We start from the raw sequence: 17,358 nt of genomic DNA on the forward strand, positions 1-17,358 counted from the left end.
CTAAATATCACATGACCATGAAACTATGATGCTCCCTAATGATGGAGTGAACTCTATTTCTATCACCCAAAGCAGATCATATCACCAAGAAAGAGTATAGAAAGACTAGAGGGCACCCAGGACAGAGCATTGTGATCAATTCATTCCTGGGGGTTAGGACACAGGACACAGGTGATGATCCCATAAAGAATACCCCACTAGCATATGATTGTGATGGAATACTATTATGCTACAAGAAATGATGAGCTAGATGCTCTCAGAGAAACCTAGAAAGACTTACATGAACCAGTACAAAGTGAAATGAGTAGAACCAGGAGAATATTGTACATAGTAACAGCAATATTGTAAGATGATCAACTGTGAATGACTTTACTATTCTCAGCAATACAGTTTTTGGTCTATATTTTCTTTCACAACATGATCAATATAGAAATATGATTTGCATGATTACACATGTATAACCTATATCAAATTACTTGCCTTCTCAATGAGGGAGGGAGAGAATTTGGGACTCAAAAATTTAAAAGCAAATGTTAAAAATTGTTTTACACATAATTGGGAAAAAATAAAATACTAAAAGTAAAAATTTTTTAATTTAAAAAAAAAGTATTATCCACCAGCCACCAGACACCAGCTTTGAAAGTCACATGAATCAAGATGTTCTTTGAAGTCATGTGAGCTCATAAGGCCACCAAGTGACAAAGCAAGAGAGCATACGGACAGAAGAATTAGTCATCTAGTAATATCCTCCCTAAATTGTAGCACCATTCTTTATGTCATCTAAGTTAATGAGTCACCCTAACAGACTTTTGGGCATCCTCACTCACAATGCTTTACAACTCTCCACATTTTTTTTTCTTCTTTTTCGCATGGTTGGCAACATGTTCTATTTTAAAGTCCTTTCAAATACACTTGCTGTGCAAATATATTATGTCATTGTTAAAGGGTCCAGTTTTTCAGAGATTGGTTATCTATCCCATGGATTAACTAGGCTCTTTGATTTCTTTTTCTTTCCCTTTTTTGCTACTTTCCTTTGTCTTTTAACTGATTGCTAGCAGGGGAAGAATTGGTCAAGGAAGAAGTGAAAATCAGAACTGTCAATTTTGCTTCTTGTCAGGCACCTCTGATAAGAAAAAGGGTTTGGTGCTGTTGACAAAATGACATCTTTGATTCATCCTGGGATTTCACTAATCCATTCACTGCTGTCTCAGTTGGCATAGGTCACTCTTGTGGTTCCCTCACTCCACTTGCTTCCATAGAGTCCACTGAAAATAGCTGAGAAACATTAAGAGACTCTTTTCTTCCCATGTAGGACTTTGAGTAGAGTCAAGGTTCAGGGCCAACAATCAGAATGTTAATAAGTCATGTAACTAGTGACAATAGTACTTAGTAGTAGTGTGCTGACCTTTTCTAGTGCTTTGTAATTTAATTTGATAGCCATTTCCCCCACTTTTCTGGCAATGGGTTTAGAACCTGTTAGGAAGAGACGTGATACACAATTATAATCACAACAAAGGATATTGAAAAGGTCAGCTAGAAGAGGCATTAAATTCCTATTCATATTACATCTTACCAGGTACAGCCCTGTGGTACCCTTCAACTATTTTTCTGAAAATGAAAGAGGATAATGTTTTCCTTCACCTTGTTATGAACAGACTACAGTGTCTGAGCTGATCCTAAGGGACCAGAAATCACTAAGATTTTAGTCTCCCTGTCCCTGTCTCCAGAGTAAGACAGGAAGACAAAATGAAAGGTAGAAAAGGACATAGCCAGAAAGACATATTTCTCTTCCTTTGGAGCTTCCTGGATTTCTCAGAAAGACCACTAAGACCTCTTCCAAGAACAGGAAATTTGAGGAAAACTAAAGCCCTTATGCAAGTATGTGGGTGCTATTAGAGGTGAAAATTTATGTGTAACCTTAAAAATAGACCCTGAAAGTATTGGCATAAAACTGTGAATGAATAAATGAATGAATGAAAAGCATTTAAGTATTTACAGTATGCCAGGCACTGATGGAAAATCTGGGAATGCAAATGCGAGCAAGCAAAACAATCTTTGCTCTCAAGGAACTTACATGCTAATAGAGGTGGACAATAAATATACTTAGGGTAGTGGTGGTCCAGGAAGACAGGGCATAAGAATTTACTAAGCTTTTACTATGTGCCAGACATTGTAAAAGGGTCTTTACAAATATTTTCTCATTTGATCCTTACAACAATCCTATGAGGTAGGTGTTATTCCCCATTGAGAAAACCGAGGCAAGAAGAGTTTAAATGACTTGCCCAAGGTTACATGACTAGTAGCTGAGGCCAGATTTGAACTCAAGACTTTCTGACTTCAGATTCAGTACTTTTTCCAGTGCACGTAGGTGCCTGCCTCCAGTGAAGAGTGTTATATTATATATAGGGAAGTCATGGAATTGGTAATTGTAGTCACAAGGCAATGCCAGGTCTTGTCATTTCTACTTCATGATATCTCTAATGTATATCCACTTTTTTTCCCATTCCCATAGATGTCACCCTGGTGCAAGCCCTCATCACCTCATACCTAGACTTTTGCAACAGTCTTCTGATTGGTCTGCTTGCCTCAAGTCTCCCCCCACTCCTCCATCCTCCCCTCAACTGCTAAAGTGCTAATGTTCAGATCTGATGATATCAATCCACCTCTCCCCAGTCAATAAACTCCAGTGGCTCCCTGTTAGCTCCAGAATTAAATGTAAAATTCTTTGATGGGTCTTTAAAGCCCTTCATACTCTGGCCTCTTTCCTACCTTTCTAGTCCTCTTATAGTTGACTCTCTTCCATGTACTTTGCAAATCCAACGACATCCAGCCTCCTTGCTGTTCCTTACACAACATACTGCATCTTCTGACTCCTTGCTTTTTCACTCACTGGGTATTCCTCAGGCCTAGAATTCTCTCCCTCCTCACCTCTGCCTGTTGCCTTTCCTGTCTTCCTCTGTCACATTTCAAATCCTATTTTTTCCTAACCTTACTCCCACCAACTGCTAGTGCCTTCACTCTTAGATTATCTCCCATTTATGATATATATATCTTACACATATAGTTATTTACATGTTGTCTCTTCATTAGAATGTCAGTTCCCTGAGGGTAAAAACCATATTTTTACCTTTTGTTGCATCCCTAGTTCTTTGCACAGGACCCCAATGCTTATTGATTGGCATGTTCTCTCCAGGGATGGCCATATTAATTTGATTACTGTTCTCATGGCCAGAATTAGAAAATTGGGGATGAGACAAAGGAGCACACATATGCAATGACATGAAGACAACCAGGAAGTTGCATGGTGGGTCTGGGTTCTGGAGAAGACAAAGTGGGTGCTTACCAATCAGATTCCCAAGGCCCTTGGACAGGCGCTTAAGTTCTAGGTGGGAGGGACAAGAGGCTGGAATGCAGGAGCATGACAATTTAAACATGATCTGAGGTTGTGTAGTGGGTATGGATCCTTGGCAAGTGAATAAAGTAAATGTCTACCTTGTTAGGATGCATTAGGCATTTGATGCCAATGACATAATTTCTAATTGTTGTTCTCCATCTCCCTGTTTTCCACACATCCACTTATGTACTTTGGGACTGCTGGAGCATGTCCTCATGGATGTTTTTGTTTGGGGAGAGAATGGGAAAAGAGGAAGGTAGAATAAACCAATTAAAAACAAGCATAGTAACATTGTGCAATGATTAACTATGATAGACATAGCTCTTCTCAGCAATAAAATGATCCAAGACAATTCCAAAAGATTCTTGATGGTAAATACTGTCCACCTCCAGAGAAAGAAATTATGGAGTTTGAATGCAGATTGAAGCATATTATTTTCACTTTCTTTGATTTTTTTCATGGTTTTTTTCTTTTTGTTCTGTTTTTTCTTCCACAACATGACTAACGTGGAAATGTGTTTAGCATGATTGCACCTGGCATAATCCATGTCAGATTGCCTATAGTCTTAGAGAGAGGTGAGAGGGAACTGAGGAAGGGAGAAAAATTTGGAGTAAAAAATCTTATAAAAAATGAATGTTGAAAAAAACTATCTTTACATGTAATTGAAAAAAATAGAATACTATTTATATTAAAAATTTTTAATTGAATTAGGAAACACTGATCATTTAAGTTATTTGCTTTTGAGGATAGAGAAGCTATTCCACATGAAAGAACTTTATAATCGCGCAATAAAAAAAATTGTCCTATAAATTCTGAAAGAATACTGATTCTATTTCAAATGGACCTGTGCATGTTTTCATCCATTTAGGAAGCTACTTGTGAAGAACTTCCTTCAATAATGCAGACTGGCATCTTCTCTGCAGTTTTTAATCTTACACAGTTGCTTGAGGCATAAGAGGTTAAGTGACTTGCCCAGGGTCACACAGGCAGTATAGGGCAGACAGGAAAATTGAACTCGGGATTTTCTGCCTCTTTATCCACTATGCTATAATGTCTTTCATAGCAAAGACTCTGGCAATTATGAATCAGTGACATTAAATAATAGATCATTTAAAACTTTGTATACATTTCTGAAAAAAAAAACAAGTATACTCCAATGGATCTACAATCTTATCTATGTGGATACTCTAAATGATGATGATGATGATGATGATGGCTAACATTTATATGGTGCTTACTATGTGCCAGGAACAATTATTATTTCATTTGAGCCTCATAACAACCCTGGAAGATAGGTGCTATTATTATCCCCACTTTATAGATGAGGAAACTGAGGCAAACAGTTAAATGACTTGCCCAAAGTCACACAGTTAGTAAGTGTCTGAGGCTGAATTTTACTCAGATCTTCCTGACTTTAGGACTAGCAATTCATCCACTATATCACCTAGTTATCCCATAGGGAAACTACTCTTTTTTCCTTGACATTGTAAAAGATTTCTGGGGCTCCAAAACCCATTTTTTCCTATAAGACTTTAAATTCATTATTGTGACATCTAAGATCCACTATCTTTCGATCTTTTTTCACCTTAAAATATTTTCTACTCCAGTAATTTGTAGGATTTAAATAAATAGGATTGTAGCTACATATGCATCAGGTTTTTGTTTTCATGCAGGGTCATCTGGGATAGTCAACATGGAAGGCCACCCTGAATTACTAGAACGAAGTTTTCTAATAAAGACAACATGCGCTGATTGTCTTTGGATGGTTAGCGTTCTCGTTTGTCTTTTGAAAGTCCATCACCTGAGCTAGATTACTTCCTCATAGTCAGTCACCTTACAGAAGTTTGACTTTTACTGAAGTTAAAGCCACTTACTTAATAATCCTCAAAGCATTCTTCTTTTAGTTATCATCATCATTGTTGTTTTTAAGTTAGAATTTTTTAAAAGCCCTAAAATGTTTTAGCTATTAGTGCTTTTTATAAATCAATGAATGGACCACCTGTTCTGTTCTCATGGAAGGACATATTTGAAAGTCAGAGAACAGACAGGCTTAAAGATAAGTTGTGAGTTGCATGCTGGAGGGAATGCTCACATGGTTGAGATTACAAATCCATTGGAGAATGAGAGTTTGCAGCATTGAAATATTTCCTTGCACTGAAGGACTCCATTGATTCTATCCACCAAGTTGGTGGCCTTTGTTTGGGAGGCCTGAAAGATGAACAAATGATGACCTGGACTGATCCTATCCATGTATGCAAATTGTCCTTTGTTTACATATTTGTTTTCTTAGTAGATGCTGAACATAGAAAATGAATTCAATTTTAGATAGGAATAAAGGGGGTGAAGAGAGGCAGGGTAATTCAGGAGGCTTGCCAAACTGGGCTTCTCTGTATAATAGTGGCCTTGGGGAACACCAGCTTTATCACCACTTGGAATAGAGAGGAAGCTCATAATGCATTCAGAGCCCCACCTTTCTTGGATTTGGGCTTCTCCCTCACTCAGCCTGGCTCTCTGCAGCAGGAGCACATCCAATGAAATTATAAAATGAAGCCTGATACCACAGCATGCCTTGCAGCCACTGATGTTTGGGGTCCCCAAAAATGTTTCCGTGGAGGCACAAAGGACCCTGCAGGAGGAAGGGCTAAAGAAAGACTTTTGTTGCAACAATGAAAGGAAAATAATTAAAGGTAAACTTTGCAGGAGAGGTTTAAGGTAAGGTTATATTGTATTTCTCCCAGCAAGTCAGCACAGTGACTCAGGGATTAAAATGACTTTATAACCAACTCATTAAATCATTCTAGAAGAGATTGGCCCTTAAAAGGGATATATTTTGTGAAAGTAGAAAATTCATTCATTAGGAATACAGTGACATAATATTTTGATAAGTGATCCTGTACTGGTAACTGGACTGGAATGGGTTGGGCTGTGGGAAGTAGGGGTAGAGGTAAGAGTGGGGATGAGGGAAGAAGAGCATAAAGGTATCCGTTTGTTCTGCTATTGATATTGTCCCTTCCTAGGTTTTGTCATCTTGACATTCCTTCAAAACCATTTTAGGGTTTGTTCTTCTTTTCTTAGTGACTGGTTGGGAGATGTAGGAGCTCCAGGGGACTATGTATTTCATTCTACCTGCCTGACAGATTTTAATTAAATAACTAGAGATGAGGGTGGCGTGATATTGAGGATGAAAGACAGAATTTCACTGCAGCATATAGGAATGTTTGATTTTGAATCAAATAACTTAGTTTATTCATTTAAAGTATAGAATTAAAGTCAACTTGGGGTACATACTGGAAATATTTCAGAGGAGAATGCCAAAGACTGCAAATGAAGACAATGTAATTGAGATGTTTTAAGAAATGTTCCCAATATCAAATTAATACTATTTAATGAGATATTTATTCCTAAAGTTCCTAATAGGAAAGTATAATGGGGGGCAAAGATCACTGGAGTAGAGCATTTCTGAGAAATTTCATGAAACTTCTTCAAATTTTCTATGCATATTTGTCGATCTCCAGGGGTTGGCATGCTACAGATGGAGTGGGAATGACCTTTAGTCTATTCAAAAATCACAGCAACCTGGACTGTTAGAGCCAGGAGGCTCTAGAGAGAATCTGGTCCAATCTCTTCTTTAGACAACAGAGGAAATTCTGGCCCAAGAGAAGCTAAGCTAAGCACAGGTCACACAGCTAGTTAGTAACAGAGACAAGTAGAGGCTAGGCTCTTTAAATTCACGATTTGGTGAGTCCAAAACAGCATGGACTGGATTCCAACAAGTGCTGCTATTCTCTTCTGCTTTGCCCCCAAGGGAACAAGGAATACGCCTGGTGGTCTCAGAAATAACTTGTCCCTTTTGTGATTCCCTGCTTCTGTATCCTCCCTGGTCTACTTCACCACCTTAACACACACACTTGTGCCCCTGCTCTTTCATTACTTTTTTTAAAAAATCTTCCAATTCACCCAAACCATAATCACACCATGACCCACATTTTTGTTTGTTTTTACCAAGTGACAGAGATACATAGGAATTCCTTGCGGGGGAGGGGTAGAATAGACAATTAGGCAAGAAATCTATTATTTAAATACTGTATTATTTTAATTCAATTCCATTTAGTTGGGGAGGGGATCCCTTTAGTTGCTTCCTTCAACAATTGTTTATTAAGCACTTACTGTATTCAAAGCATTGTACAAGGGTTGGGGCAAAGGAAGAAAGGAGAAAACAGGATACAAAATGGAGATAAAACATGACCATGTCTTTGTAGAGCTTATAATCTAATAGAGTGATATAAACTGCAAGGAAAAGAAAACTAAAATACAAAATAATACATGATCACCAGTTCATCAAGGCCTTCATCAAGGGAGATCAGGGAAGCCTTCCCCGGGGATTCAAGGGGATCCAGGGAGGGAAGGTGTGGGTTTTAATTGACCTTTAAAAGATGGATAAGAATTCAAAATGTGGAAGAGGAAAGTACTTCCCAGGGTCACATAGCTAGTAAATTTCTGAGGCCAGGTTTGAATTCAGGTCCTCCTGACTCCAGTCTTCCTAACTCCAGGCCTGTCACCACACCACCTAGCTGCCTCCTATTTCCAAGTACTTTGCTGTATCTACTTTATCACCTAACTGCTTTATAGAAAGATGAGTAAGGTAGGGGAAAAGGAAAATCTATGTAGGGGACAGCAAATAGTCTAGTTTGGTTGGATCATAGGGTAGGTGAAAAAAGAATATTATATTATATATAATATAATTTATATAATATAAATTATATATACTTATATATAATTATATGGTTTATATTTATATTATATTATATATTTATATATAATTTATGTAATATAAAAGAATATAATAATAAGACATATAAAGACAAGGCAGCTAGGTGGTGCAGTGGGTAGAGTGCCAGGCCTAGAGTTAGGAAGACTCATCTTCCTGAGATCGAATCTGGCTTCAGGCACTTATTAGCTGTATGACCCTGGGCAAGTCTATGCAAAATGTGCTGGAGAAGAAAATGGTAAACCACTCCAGTGTCTTTGACAAGTAAACCCCAAAATGGGACCACAAAGAGTCAGAGACAACTGAACGAGATGATAACAGATGCCAGATTTTGAAAGGCCCTGAATGCCAGGATAGGCAGTTTTGTTCTGTTTTTTTTTTAATGGAAATAGTTTGTGTGTGTGTGTGTGTGTGTGTGTGTGTGTTGAACCTAGAAATCATTTTTATGATTCTCAATTCACCAAATCCAGATCTGAATCCCTCACATTGTCTGATCATCTCCCCCTGATAAAACCTTAGTTCTTAGAGATGCTACACTGTGCCACTTTGTCCTCGTAATTAGATTCAGCATTATATGTAACCCATTCTAATAATAATGCCTGAAACCCATGTTAGTGCTCTCTGTCCGCTGTCCAGCAGCTGTGGTTCTGAAAATGAAACAGTCGCATTATAGAATGGGATTGAAGAGATCAGCTTCATTCTCACTATTCTTTCTCTTGTTCCTCATTCTCCCCACAATTTCTATTCCATTCCTGTTTCCCACTGCTCCATTGATTTTCCCCCAGCAATATGTCAGTAGGACACAGCAGCAACACAGCCAGAGGAGTGTGCAGGCACGACAACAAAGCAGTTAGTGTTACAAATGTGATTTGTGGTGGGTTGTCTGAGGAAGCAGCTCTTGCATACAGATCATCTTCTCTTCACACAGCTAAGAAATAAATCATACCACCAGGCAATTAACTGCAATCTGAGGGGAAAAAAAGCCTGGTCCTTCTCCACAAAGTTGCAACTAGCCTTTCTCTAGTTAACAAATGGGAAACAGAGACAGAGAGATAGGAAAGCATGCAAAGTCAGAGAGATACAGATGTAGAGAAAGATAACAACAAAGAGATCCGGAGATAGAGACAGACAGGCAGGCAGGCATTCAGGCAGGAAAAGTCAGAGAGACACAGAGACATAGAGAAGGATAGAAACAGAGAGAGCCAATGATAGAGACAGAGACACAGAAAGGGACAGAGTGAGAGAGAATGAATTGCAACCAGTGATGTAACAATTATAACAATTGTAATAAATGGTTTGCTATTTGGGGGCAATTAAACCATTGCATCATTCAGTTACTAACTACCAAAATACTCCCTTTGCTACTAGAGCACTCCTTTTAGCCTGAAATCTTCCCCAATAGTTTCTTTTCTATAATGTTTATGGGCCCAGTATACTATGCATTCCTACTGCTCGTTAAGTGAGCTGGCACAATGTGGTAGGTGATGTACACCAGGGCATGATTTTCAGCGTGCTGCTTTTACATAAAGTGCCATAAAGGATTTTTTGAAATGATGTTGACCCTTATAAGATAATTAGTTTCCCAAGTAGCTGAGATAATTTCACAAATCTTTCTTCCCTCCCCTCATTGCAAAAAACTACCCAAATTAATACTGCAGAAATGGAGAAATTTTTAAAACAGAAAAGAAAATTGGAAACACAGAAGGGGAGAAGGAGAAATCAATTTTCTTAACAGGGAAAAGGTACAAAGAACAGATTGAGCTGATGGTTTTAAAACTGCTCCCTCCTCAACAGAGCATTATTTTAGTGCACAACTGTGTGGTGAAGCAGGTAGTACCTCCAAATGTAAACTGCATGGGAAGTTTTAAACCAGGTTGTTGGTTACACTTGGGATGCGCTTTGATTTTAGCTGTCACTGCAGATTCAAAGCTTGTTTTGTGGCTTTCTGATCTATTCTGCCCTGGGATTCCAATGAATACTTGCCAATGGATCATAGCATCTCATCTCCAAAGAACACTATTGGAGCCTTTAGATCCCTGCTTCTCTATATTTCATAAATGTTTGTTTTTCCTCTTTTACAGAAACTGCAAAGAATCGATCCTCCTCACTGTCATTCAACCTTACCCTGTGAGTGTGCCGTGAGTAAATAGCTCCCCGCCCCCACATACTGTTAGGCTTCCATTTTTCTTGGCATTTTCAGAGCTGTCTTTAATCAAAATATTGCCAAAATGTGGTGACATGGGGAAAATTATTTTTATTTGTTTTTATTTTAATCTACACATAGAATTTCAAAAGTATAGAAAAGTCCCAGCATGAAAACCCTTCCAAGGATATAGATTAGCAACTCATCTGTAACTTAGTCTTAGAGAGCTGCCTAGAGCACTGGGAGACTGAATAATTTACCCATGGCCACACAGCTATTATTGACCAAAGGCCAGATTTAAACCTGGGTCCCTCTCCAAGGTCAGATCTCCATTAGATATGCCAAGTTTCTTCTCCACACGCCTTCCCTCTGCTAGCTAGAAGAGTTATGGAGATTCTCTTTCAATATATATTCCATTTGGAGACATGTAGCTTTCATGAGTAGGGGGCAGCTAGGTGGTGCAACGGAGAGAGCACCAGGCCTGGAATCAGGAAGACCTGAGTTCAAATCTAGCCTCAGACTCTTACTATCTGTGTGACCTTGGGCAAATCACTTAACCCTGTTTGCTTCAGTTTTCTAATCTGTAAAATGAGTTGGAGAAGGAAAAGGCAAACCACTCCAATATCTTTGCCAAGAAAACCCCAAATGGGTTTGACACAATTGAAATGACTTAACAATAACAATAAGTATATGCCAAATAAAAATGAAGGAAATAAATACAAGGTAATTTCCTACAAGGTAATTAGGAAGGGAAAGCACAAGCATTGAGGAAATAAAAGGAAAGCTTCATGTAGAAAGTAATGCTTGCAATGGATCTTGAAGAGAGGGATTATACAAGATAGAAGTGGGAGGGAATGCATTCCAGGCATGAGGCTGGCCAGTGTAAAGACACAGGAATAGGAGGTGAACTGCCATGTGTGAACAATAGCTAGATCAGTTTGGCTGGATTATACAGTATAGGAAGTAGGATTAATGTAGGCACACATAGAAAAAAGCTGGAAAGTTAGATTGGGAACAGGTTGTAAATACTTAATACTGAAATACCTTAATATATAAGTAAAGAAAGAAAAGAGAGAGAAGAGGAAAGAAAGGAAGGAGGCAGGGAAGGAAGGAGGAAAGGAAGGAAGGAAGGAGGCAAGGAAGGAAGGAAGGAAGAAAAGGAAGGAAGGAAAGAGACAAGGAAGAAAGGAAGGAAGGAAGGAAGGAAGGAAGGAAGGAAAGAGACAAGGAAGAAAGGAAGGAAGTAAGGAAGGAAGAAAGGAAGGAAGGAAGAAAGAAAGGAAGAAAGGAAGGGAGGAAGGAAGCAAGGAAGGAAGGAAGGAAATTGTTCAAAGACTTTAAAAGCCAAACAGAGGAATTTATATTTTATCCTAGAGGCAACAGACAGCTACTATAATTTATTGAGTAGAAGAGTTACATGATCAAAGCTATGCTTAAGGAAAACTACTTTGACAGCTGTATGGAGGATGGACTAGAGTGAGAAGAGACCTGAGGCAGAGAAACCAGTTAGTAGGCCACTGAAATAATAATAATGATAGCTAATTTTTACATGGCACTTACTATGTTCCAGGACCTAAACTAAGTGCTCTACATTTATCATCTCATTTAATCCTCATTACAATTCTGGGAGGTAGGTGCTATTATCCCCATTTTACAGATGAAGAAACTGAGGCAGACAGCAGTTAAATGGCATGCCTAGAGTTGCACAGCTAGTAAGTGTCTGAAATTGGATTTGAACTCAGATATTAGTCCTGGACTAGCACACTATCCACTGTACCACCCAGCTGCCTCATCAGGCTAGGTAAAAGATAATGAAGGACTGGACTACAGTGGTAGCCATGTGAGTGTAGAGGAGTATGATGGAGATATGTAGTATAGATAAAAATGGCAAGATTTGGCAATTGATGAAATATGTGGGGTGAGGGAGAGTGGTCAATCAGAACTCCCAAGCTTCAGTGATACTAGAGGGGAGGTACTTCCAGTCACTGAGGTACTGGGGACCAAAATTCCCCCACCCCACCCCATGCTCTACATGCATGACATCTTCTTCAGTGTCTTCACTGTCTTGAGTTCAGGCTACTGGGCTGGTGCTGAGTACCAAATCATTGTGGCTTAGAAGACCCAAACATCAGTTATTTCCTGATCTCAATTCCTACACAGAACTCTCTACTTCCTATACTAGTGTTTAGTGTTTCAATGATGGAAGATGATGCAACTACTCCCACACTGATGTTCACTCATCACCGAACCCTAGAAGATAGGACTTCTGGTCACATGATTCTTCCTCCATCCTAGAAAGGACAAATTCCCACTCCTCCCCCATCCATGCGAGTTGCCGTCTGTTGAGGCAAAAATCCCTTATTCCTGCTCTCTCTACCCATAATTTTATCCCTATCCACCTCAATCCTATTCCTCCATAATCTATATCCTTCTCTGCCTTTCCATTCTATCCACCTGCTGCCAGATCACTAAGTGCCTGGGTCATAGTCTTCCTCTCAACTAAAATCTCTGCCCTTAAATACTTAAATACTTCCCCTCAAACAGTATGGCTTCCCAATTCCTCATCCTCTTTACCTTCCAAACATCTTCACTCTGTCTTAGCCACACACAGAGATGATTATACTTTAGAATTCAGTATCACACTAAGAACTGAGCAACTGCCATGATTCTGAATACTAAAATTTCTCTCATTCCATAACTTCCTAATCTTACGCATTTCCCTCTTTTTCTCTGAAACCTATTCACCATCATCACTGTGACTTTCAGTCTTTCAATCCCTCTCTGGTCTCCCCACCTATTACCTCCTAACTGGCTTCACTCTCCACCCTTCACATTCTTGACACTGTAGTTAACCAGTTTAAGCAAAGATTATTCTCTATCCTTGAATCCTTTGTCCCCTTGTCCATTCATGCTAGGCCTAAACAGAACCCAGGATAATTCCTACCATCCTTTCCAGGCTTTCTTTCTTTACTTGACTCTATGTGGGTAGGCTCATGGTGTATGAGTCAGTCTGTGTGTGCATGTGTGTGTATGTGTGTGTGTGAGAGAGAGAGACAGAGACAGAGAGATAGATAGATAGAGAGAGAGAGAGAGAGAGAGAGAGAGAGAGAGAGAGAGAGAGAGAGAGAGAGAGAGGAGGTAGTCCACTCTCCTAGCTTGGCTCAGGGCAACACTAGCCCTCAGATGGGCACAAACACAGTTGAATGTGAGGAAGCCAGGGAGGTAGGGATAGAGTAGGAATCGTGTAAAAGGGTAAGACTGAGCAAGTGAAAATTTGTGTTTCTGAGAGTATATTTGAGGGATAGCAGTGGGGGCTATCCCATCCTGGAGATTTGCATGTGTGAGCGAGAAAGAGTAGAATGATGGAATGGAGGACTGGAGGAAGGGGAAGTCCCTATTCCTTAATTCCCTGGATCTGGATTTGGCCACAATCCTTCCTCTTGAGGGGCAACTGAAGCCTTTTGTCCCAAAGAACAGAAAAAAGCTATTCCTGGTGATAGTACTTGGAAGGGACAGGGTGCTAGGGATCTGGAAACTGAAGTTAACAGCATCCAATGGGGGAAAGAGCACTGCATTTGAAAACAGAGAACCTATTTATTATTTCTAAGACCTTAGGAAAGTCACTTGATGTCTGAGCTTCTGTATCCTAATTTGCAAAATGTGGGAGGATTATCAATGTCAATCAGCAACTATCTATTAAACACTTAGCATGTTCCAGACACTGTGTTAGGCACTGGAGATACAAATACAAAGAATGAAACAATCCCTGCCCTCAAGAAGCTTCCATTCTAATGGGGGGAAAGCAGGTTCATATATACATATGTGAAGTCTAATACAAAATAGTTACATACTCTTGTTAATGTTGTTGTTCATCCTTCGTTCTTGAAGAGGACCAATGACAACACAAGAGTGATCTCTTGACTTGAACGTGAATTAGTAGTTTGTGAAGGAGGGTGCTAGCAGTTGGCCAGGGTTCAGAAGAAGTCTTCATACAGAAGATGATGCTTGAACTGCTTCTTGAAGAAAAGAGATAGTCTATGAGGCAGAGGTACATTCTACTCGTGGAGGATAGCCAGGGTAAAAGCATGGAGAGAGAGTACCACATGTTAGAAACAGTGAGGACAGTTTAGTTAAAGGGAGGGCCATAATGGACAGTGGAAAGATACCCAAGTTGTAAGGAACTTTAAAAGCTAAATGGAGGAGTCTATATTTTATCCTAGCAATAATAGGGAGCCACTGGAGTTTATTGAGTAAGGGTTTGAGGAGGTTAGAAAATCTTTTTGGCAGCTATGTGGAAGGTGGACTAGAGTACGAAGAGACTCAAAAGTATAAATTCTAAGGTACCTTCCATCTCTGTATCTAGGAATCTTTACTACCACACCATTGGAGAAATTAAAACAATCATATCAATGGAATAAATTTCAGATTTATGCTATACAGTTGAACAACCAACAAACATTTATTAAGTGCCTGCCATGTGCCAGGCATTGTGCACTGGGGATATCAAAACACAGAATCAAACATTATTCATTTGACCCTCTCATTTCCATTACAGTCATTATATTTTTCCACGATTAATTCTCTATCACCCTCCCTACAACCTCTGTTCCAAACTTACATCACGGAGGCCACTAGGTAGCGCAGTGAATAGGGTGCTGGACCTGGAGTGAGGAAGACACAGGTTTACATCCTATTTCAGACACTTAAGAGAGCAGCTAGGTGGCACAGTGGATAGAGCCCCGGCCTTGAAATCAGGAGGACCTGAGTTCAAATCCAGCCTTAGACCAAACACTTGACATTAGCTGTGTGACCCTGGGCAAGTCACTTAACTCCAATTGCCCCCCCAAAAAAATGTTCTATTGGGGCAGCTAGGTGGCACAGTGGATAGAGCACTGGCCCTGAAATCAGGAGGACCTGAGTTCAAATCCAGCCTCTAGCTGTGTGACCCTGGGCAAGTCACTTAACTCCAATTGCCTAAAAAAAATAAAATAAAAAAAAATAAGAACATAAAAAAATTGAAAAGACACTTAAGAGCTGTGTGACCCTGGGCAAGACATTTAACCTCTGTCTGCCTCCATTTTCTCATATGTAAAATGGGGATAATAATAGCACCTCTTTCTTAGGATTATTGTGAGAATAAATTGGGATGATAATTGTAAAGCACCTTGTAAACCTTAAGGCACAGTGCCTGGCACGAAGTTGGCACTAAAATACATGCTCGCTATTATTATCATTTAGTGTGTCCAGCATGAAACTCATTAACTTTCTCCTAAATGCACTCCTCCTGCGTATTTCCCTTTTGCTGTCAAATGCATAATTATCGTTCTAGACAACCAGCTGCAATGCTGTAGAGTCTTCCCTGCCTCTTCCTTCCTTACTGTCCTTAGCCAATCAGTTGCTAAGTCTTCTCACTTCCACAAAGCCTCTCACATTCATTCCAATGACCATTACCCTAGTTCAAGCCCTCATCACCTCTCACACTGACTACTAAAAATAGCTCCCTAATAATTCCCTAATTGGTCTCTCAGCTTTCTTTCAACCCGTCCTCACGTAGTTGTCAAATTAATGTTCCTAGGACCACTGTGTGACCATTTCACTTCCCCACTCAAAAATAGTAATAACAATAAGCTAAGATTTATATAGCACTTTCTATGTGCAAGGCAGTGTGCTATGTACTCTACAATTATTATATCATTTGATTCTCCCAACAGCTCTGTAAGCTAGATATAAATATTATCCCTATTTTACAGATAAGGAAACTAAGACAGAGGTTAAGTGTCTTGCCCAAGGTCACACTGCTAGTAAGTATTCAAGTCCCGATTTGAACTCAGGTCTTCCTGAGTCCAGGCCCACTGCTCAATCCACTATACCACCTAGCTGCATTGAGTCCCTGTTGCCTTCAGGAACTCAATCTGGCCTTGATAGCCCTTCACAAATATGACTTCCACCTAACTTTTCAGACTTATTTAATATTATTCTCCCCCCTGCTCTCTACCTGCCAGCCAAAGTGGCCTAGTAGTTGTTCCCCACACTCAATCTTTTGTCTCCCATCTCTGACCTCCATTCCTTTGCACAGGCTATGTACCTATACCTGCAATGCACTCTCTGCTCATCTCCACCGATCAGTACCCATGACTTTTCATAGCTTAGATAAAATGTCAACTCCTTTAAAAAGCCGGGTTTGATTCCTCTCATTTGCTAGTGCTCTCTCCTTCCTCATATTTTCTGTTTCTCTCTGTCTCTTTGTCTCTGTCTCTTTCTGTCTCTGTGTCTCTCTGTTTCTATCTCTTTCTCTCTGTCTCTGTCTCTCTCTTTCTCTGTCTTTGTCCCTCTCTCTGTGACTCTGTGTCTTTGTCTATCTGTCTGTCTCTTTGTCTCTGTCTCTTTCTGTCTCTGTCTCTCGCTGTTTGTCTCTCTCTGTTTCTCTCTTTCTCTCTCTGTCTCTCTGTGTGTGCCTCTGTCTCTGTCTGTGTCTCTTTGTCTCTGTCTCTCTCTGTCTCTTTTCTGTCTCTATCTCTCTCTGTCTCTATCTCTGTCTCTTTCTGTCTCTGTGTCTCTCTCTGTCTCTATCTCTATCTCTTTCTGTCTCTGTGTCTCTGTCTCTCTCTGTGTCTCTCTCTCTTTCTCTGTTTCTCTCTCTCTCCACATGTTGTACCCCACCAGTAGAATATAAGTTCCTTGAGGACCAAAGACTCACTTCCTTTTCCCCCTACATCTCAGGTACCTGGCACAGTGCCTGGCACAGAGGTGGTACTTAATCAATGTTTATTCAATTAGGTGGAATATGAATCATAGCTAAGCTTTTGCAAAGATTGTATGATTTATTTTTTAGGTTATGCAGTTCAGTTTTTATTTTTCACTTAACTCTGAAGCACTCACAGTTTAATTATTTTCTGCTGTCTGAAACATTTCTATGGCACCAGTCTAAATATATTCCAGTGAGAAAGATATTAAGCAGTTCCAGTTGTTGATAGAACTTAAAGTCTGCCTTTTATTTGGTTAAATTATCCTCTAAATCCAATGGAAACGTGAAATCATTACCATACTGTTCAG

General features: G+C 39.6%; 1 protein-coding gene across 1 annotated transcript in view; it reads left to right on the plus strand.

Annotated features, from left to right (window-relative positions):
• The window catches only part of FRMPD4 (FERM and PDZ domain containing 4), a 279,887-nt gene that overhangs the window by 197,573 nt on the left and 64,956 nt on the right, over positions 1-17,358 (plus strand). The window contains exon 5 of the mRNA XM_027835294.1: positions 10,244-10,289. Within this exon, the coding sequence (XP_027691095.1) occupies positions 10,244-10,289 (46 nt within the window). The remainder of the gene's footprint in view (positions 1-10,243; positions 10,290-17,358) is intronic.

This window comes from Vombatus ursinus, unplaced genomic scaffold (genome assembly GCF_900497805.2).
Source record: "Vombatus ursinus unplaced genomic scaffold, bare-nosed wombat genome assembly UNPS02014814.1, whole genome shotgun sequence".
NCBI classification, from domain to species: Eukaryota; Metazoa; Chordata; class Mammalia; order Diprotodontia; family Vombatidae; genus Vombatus; species Vombatus ursinus.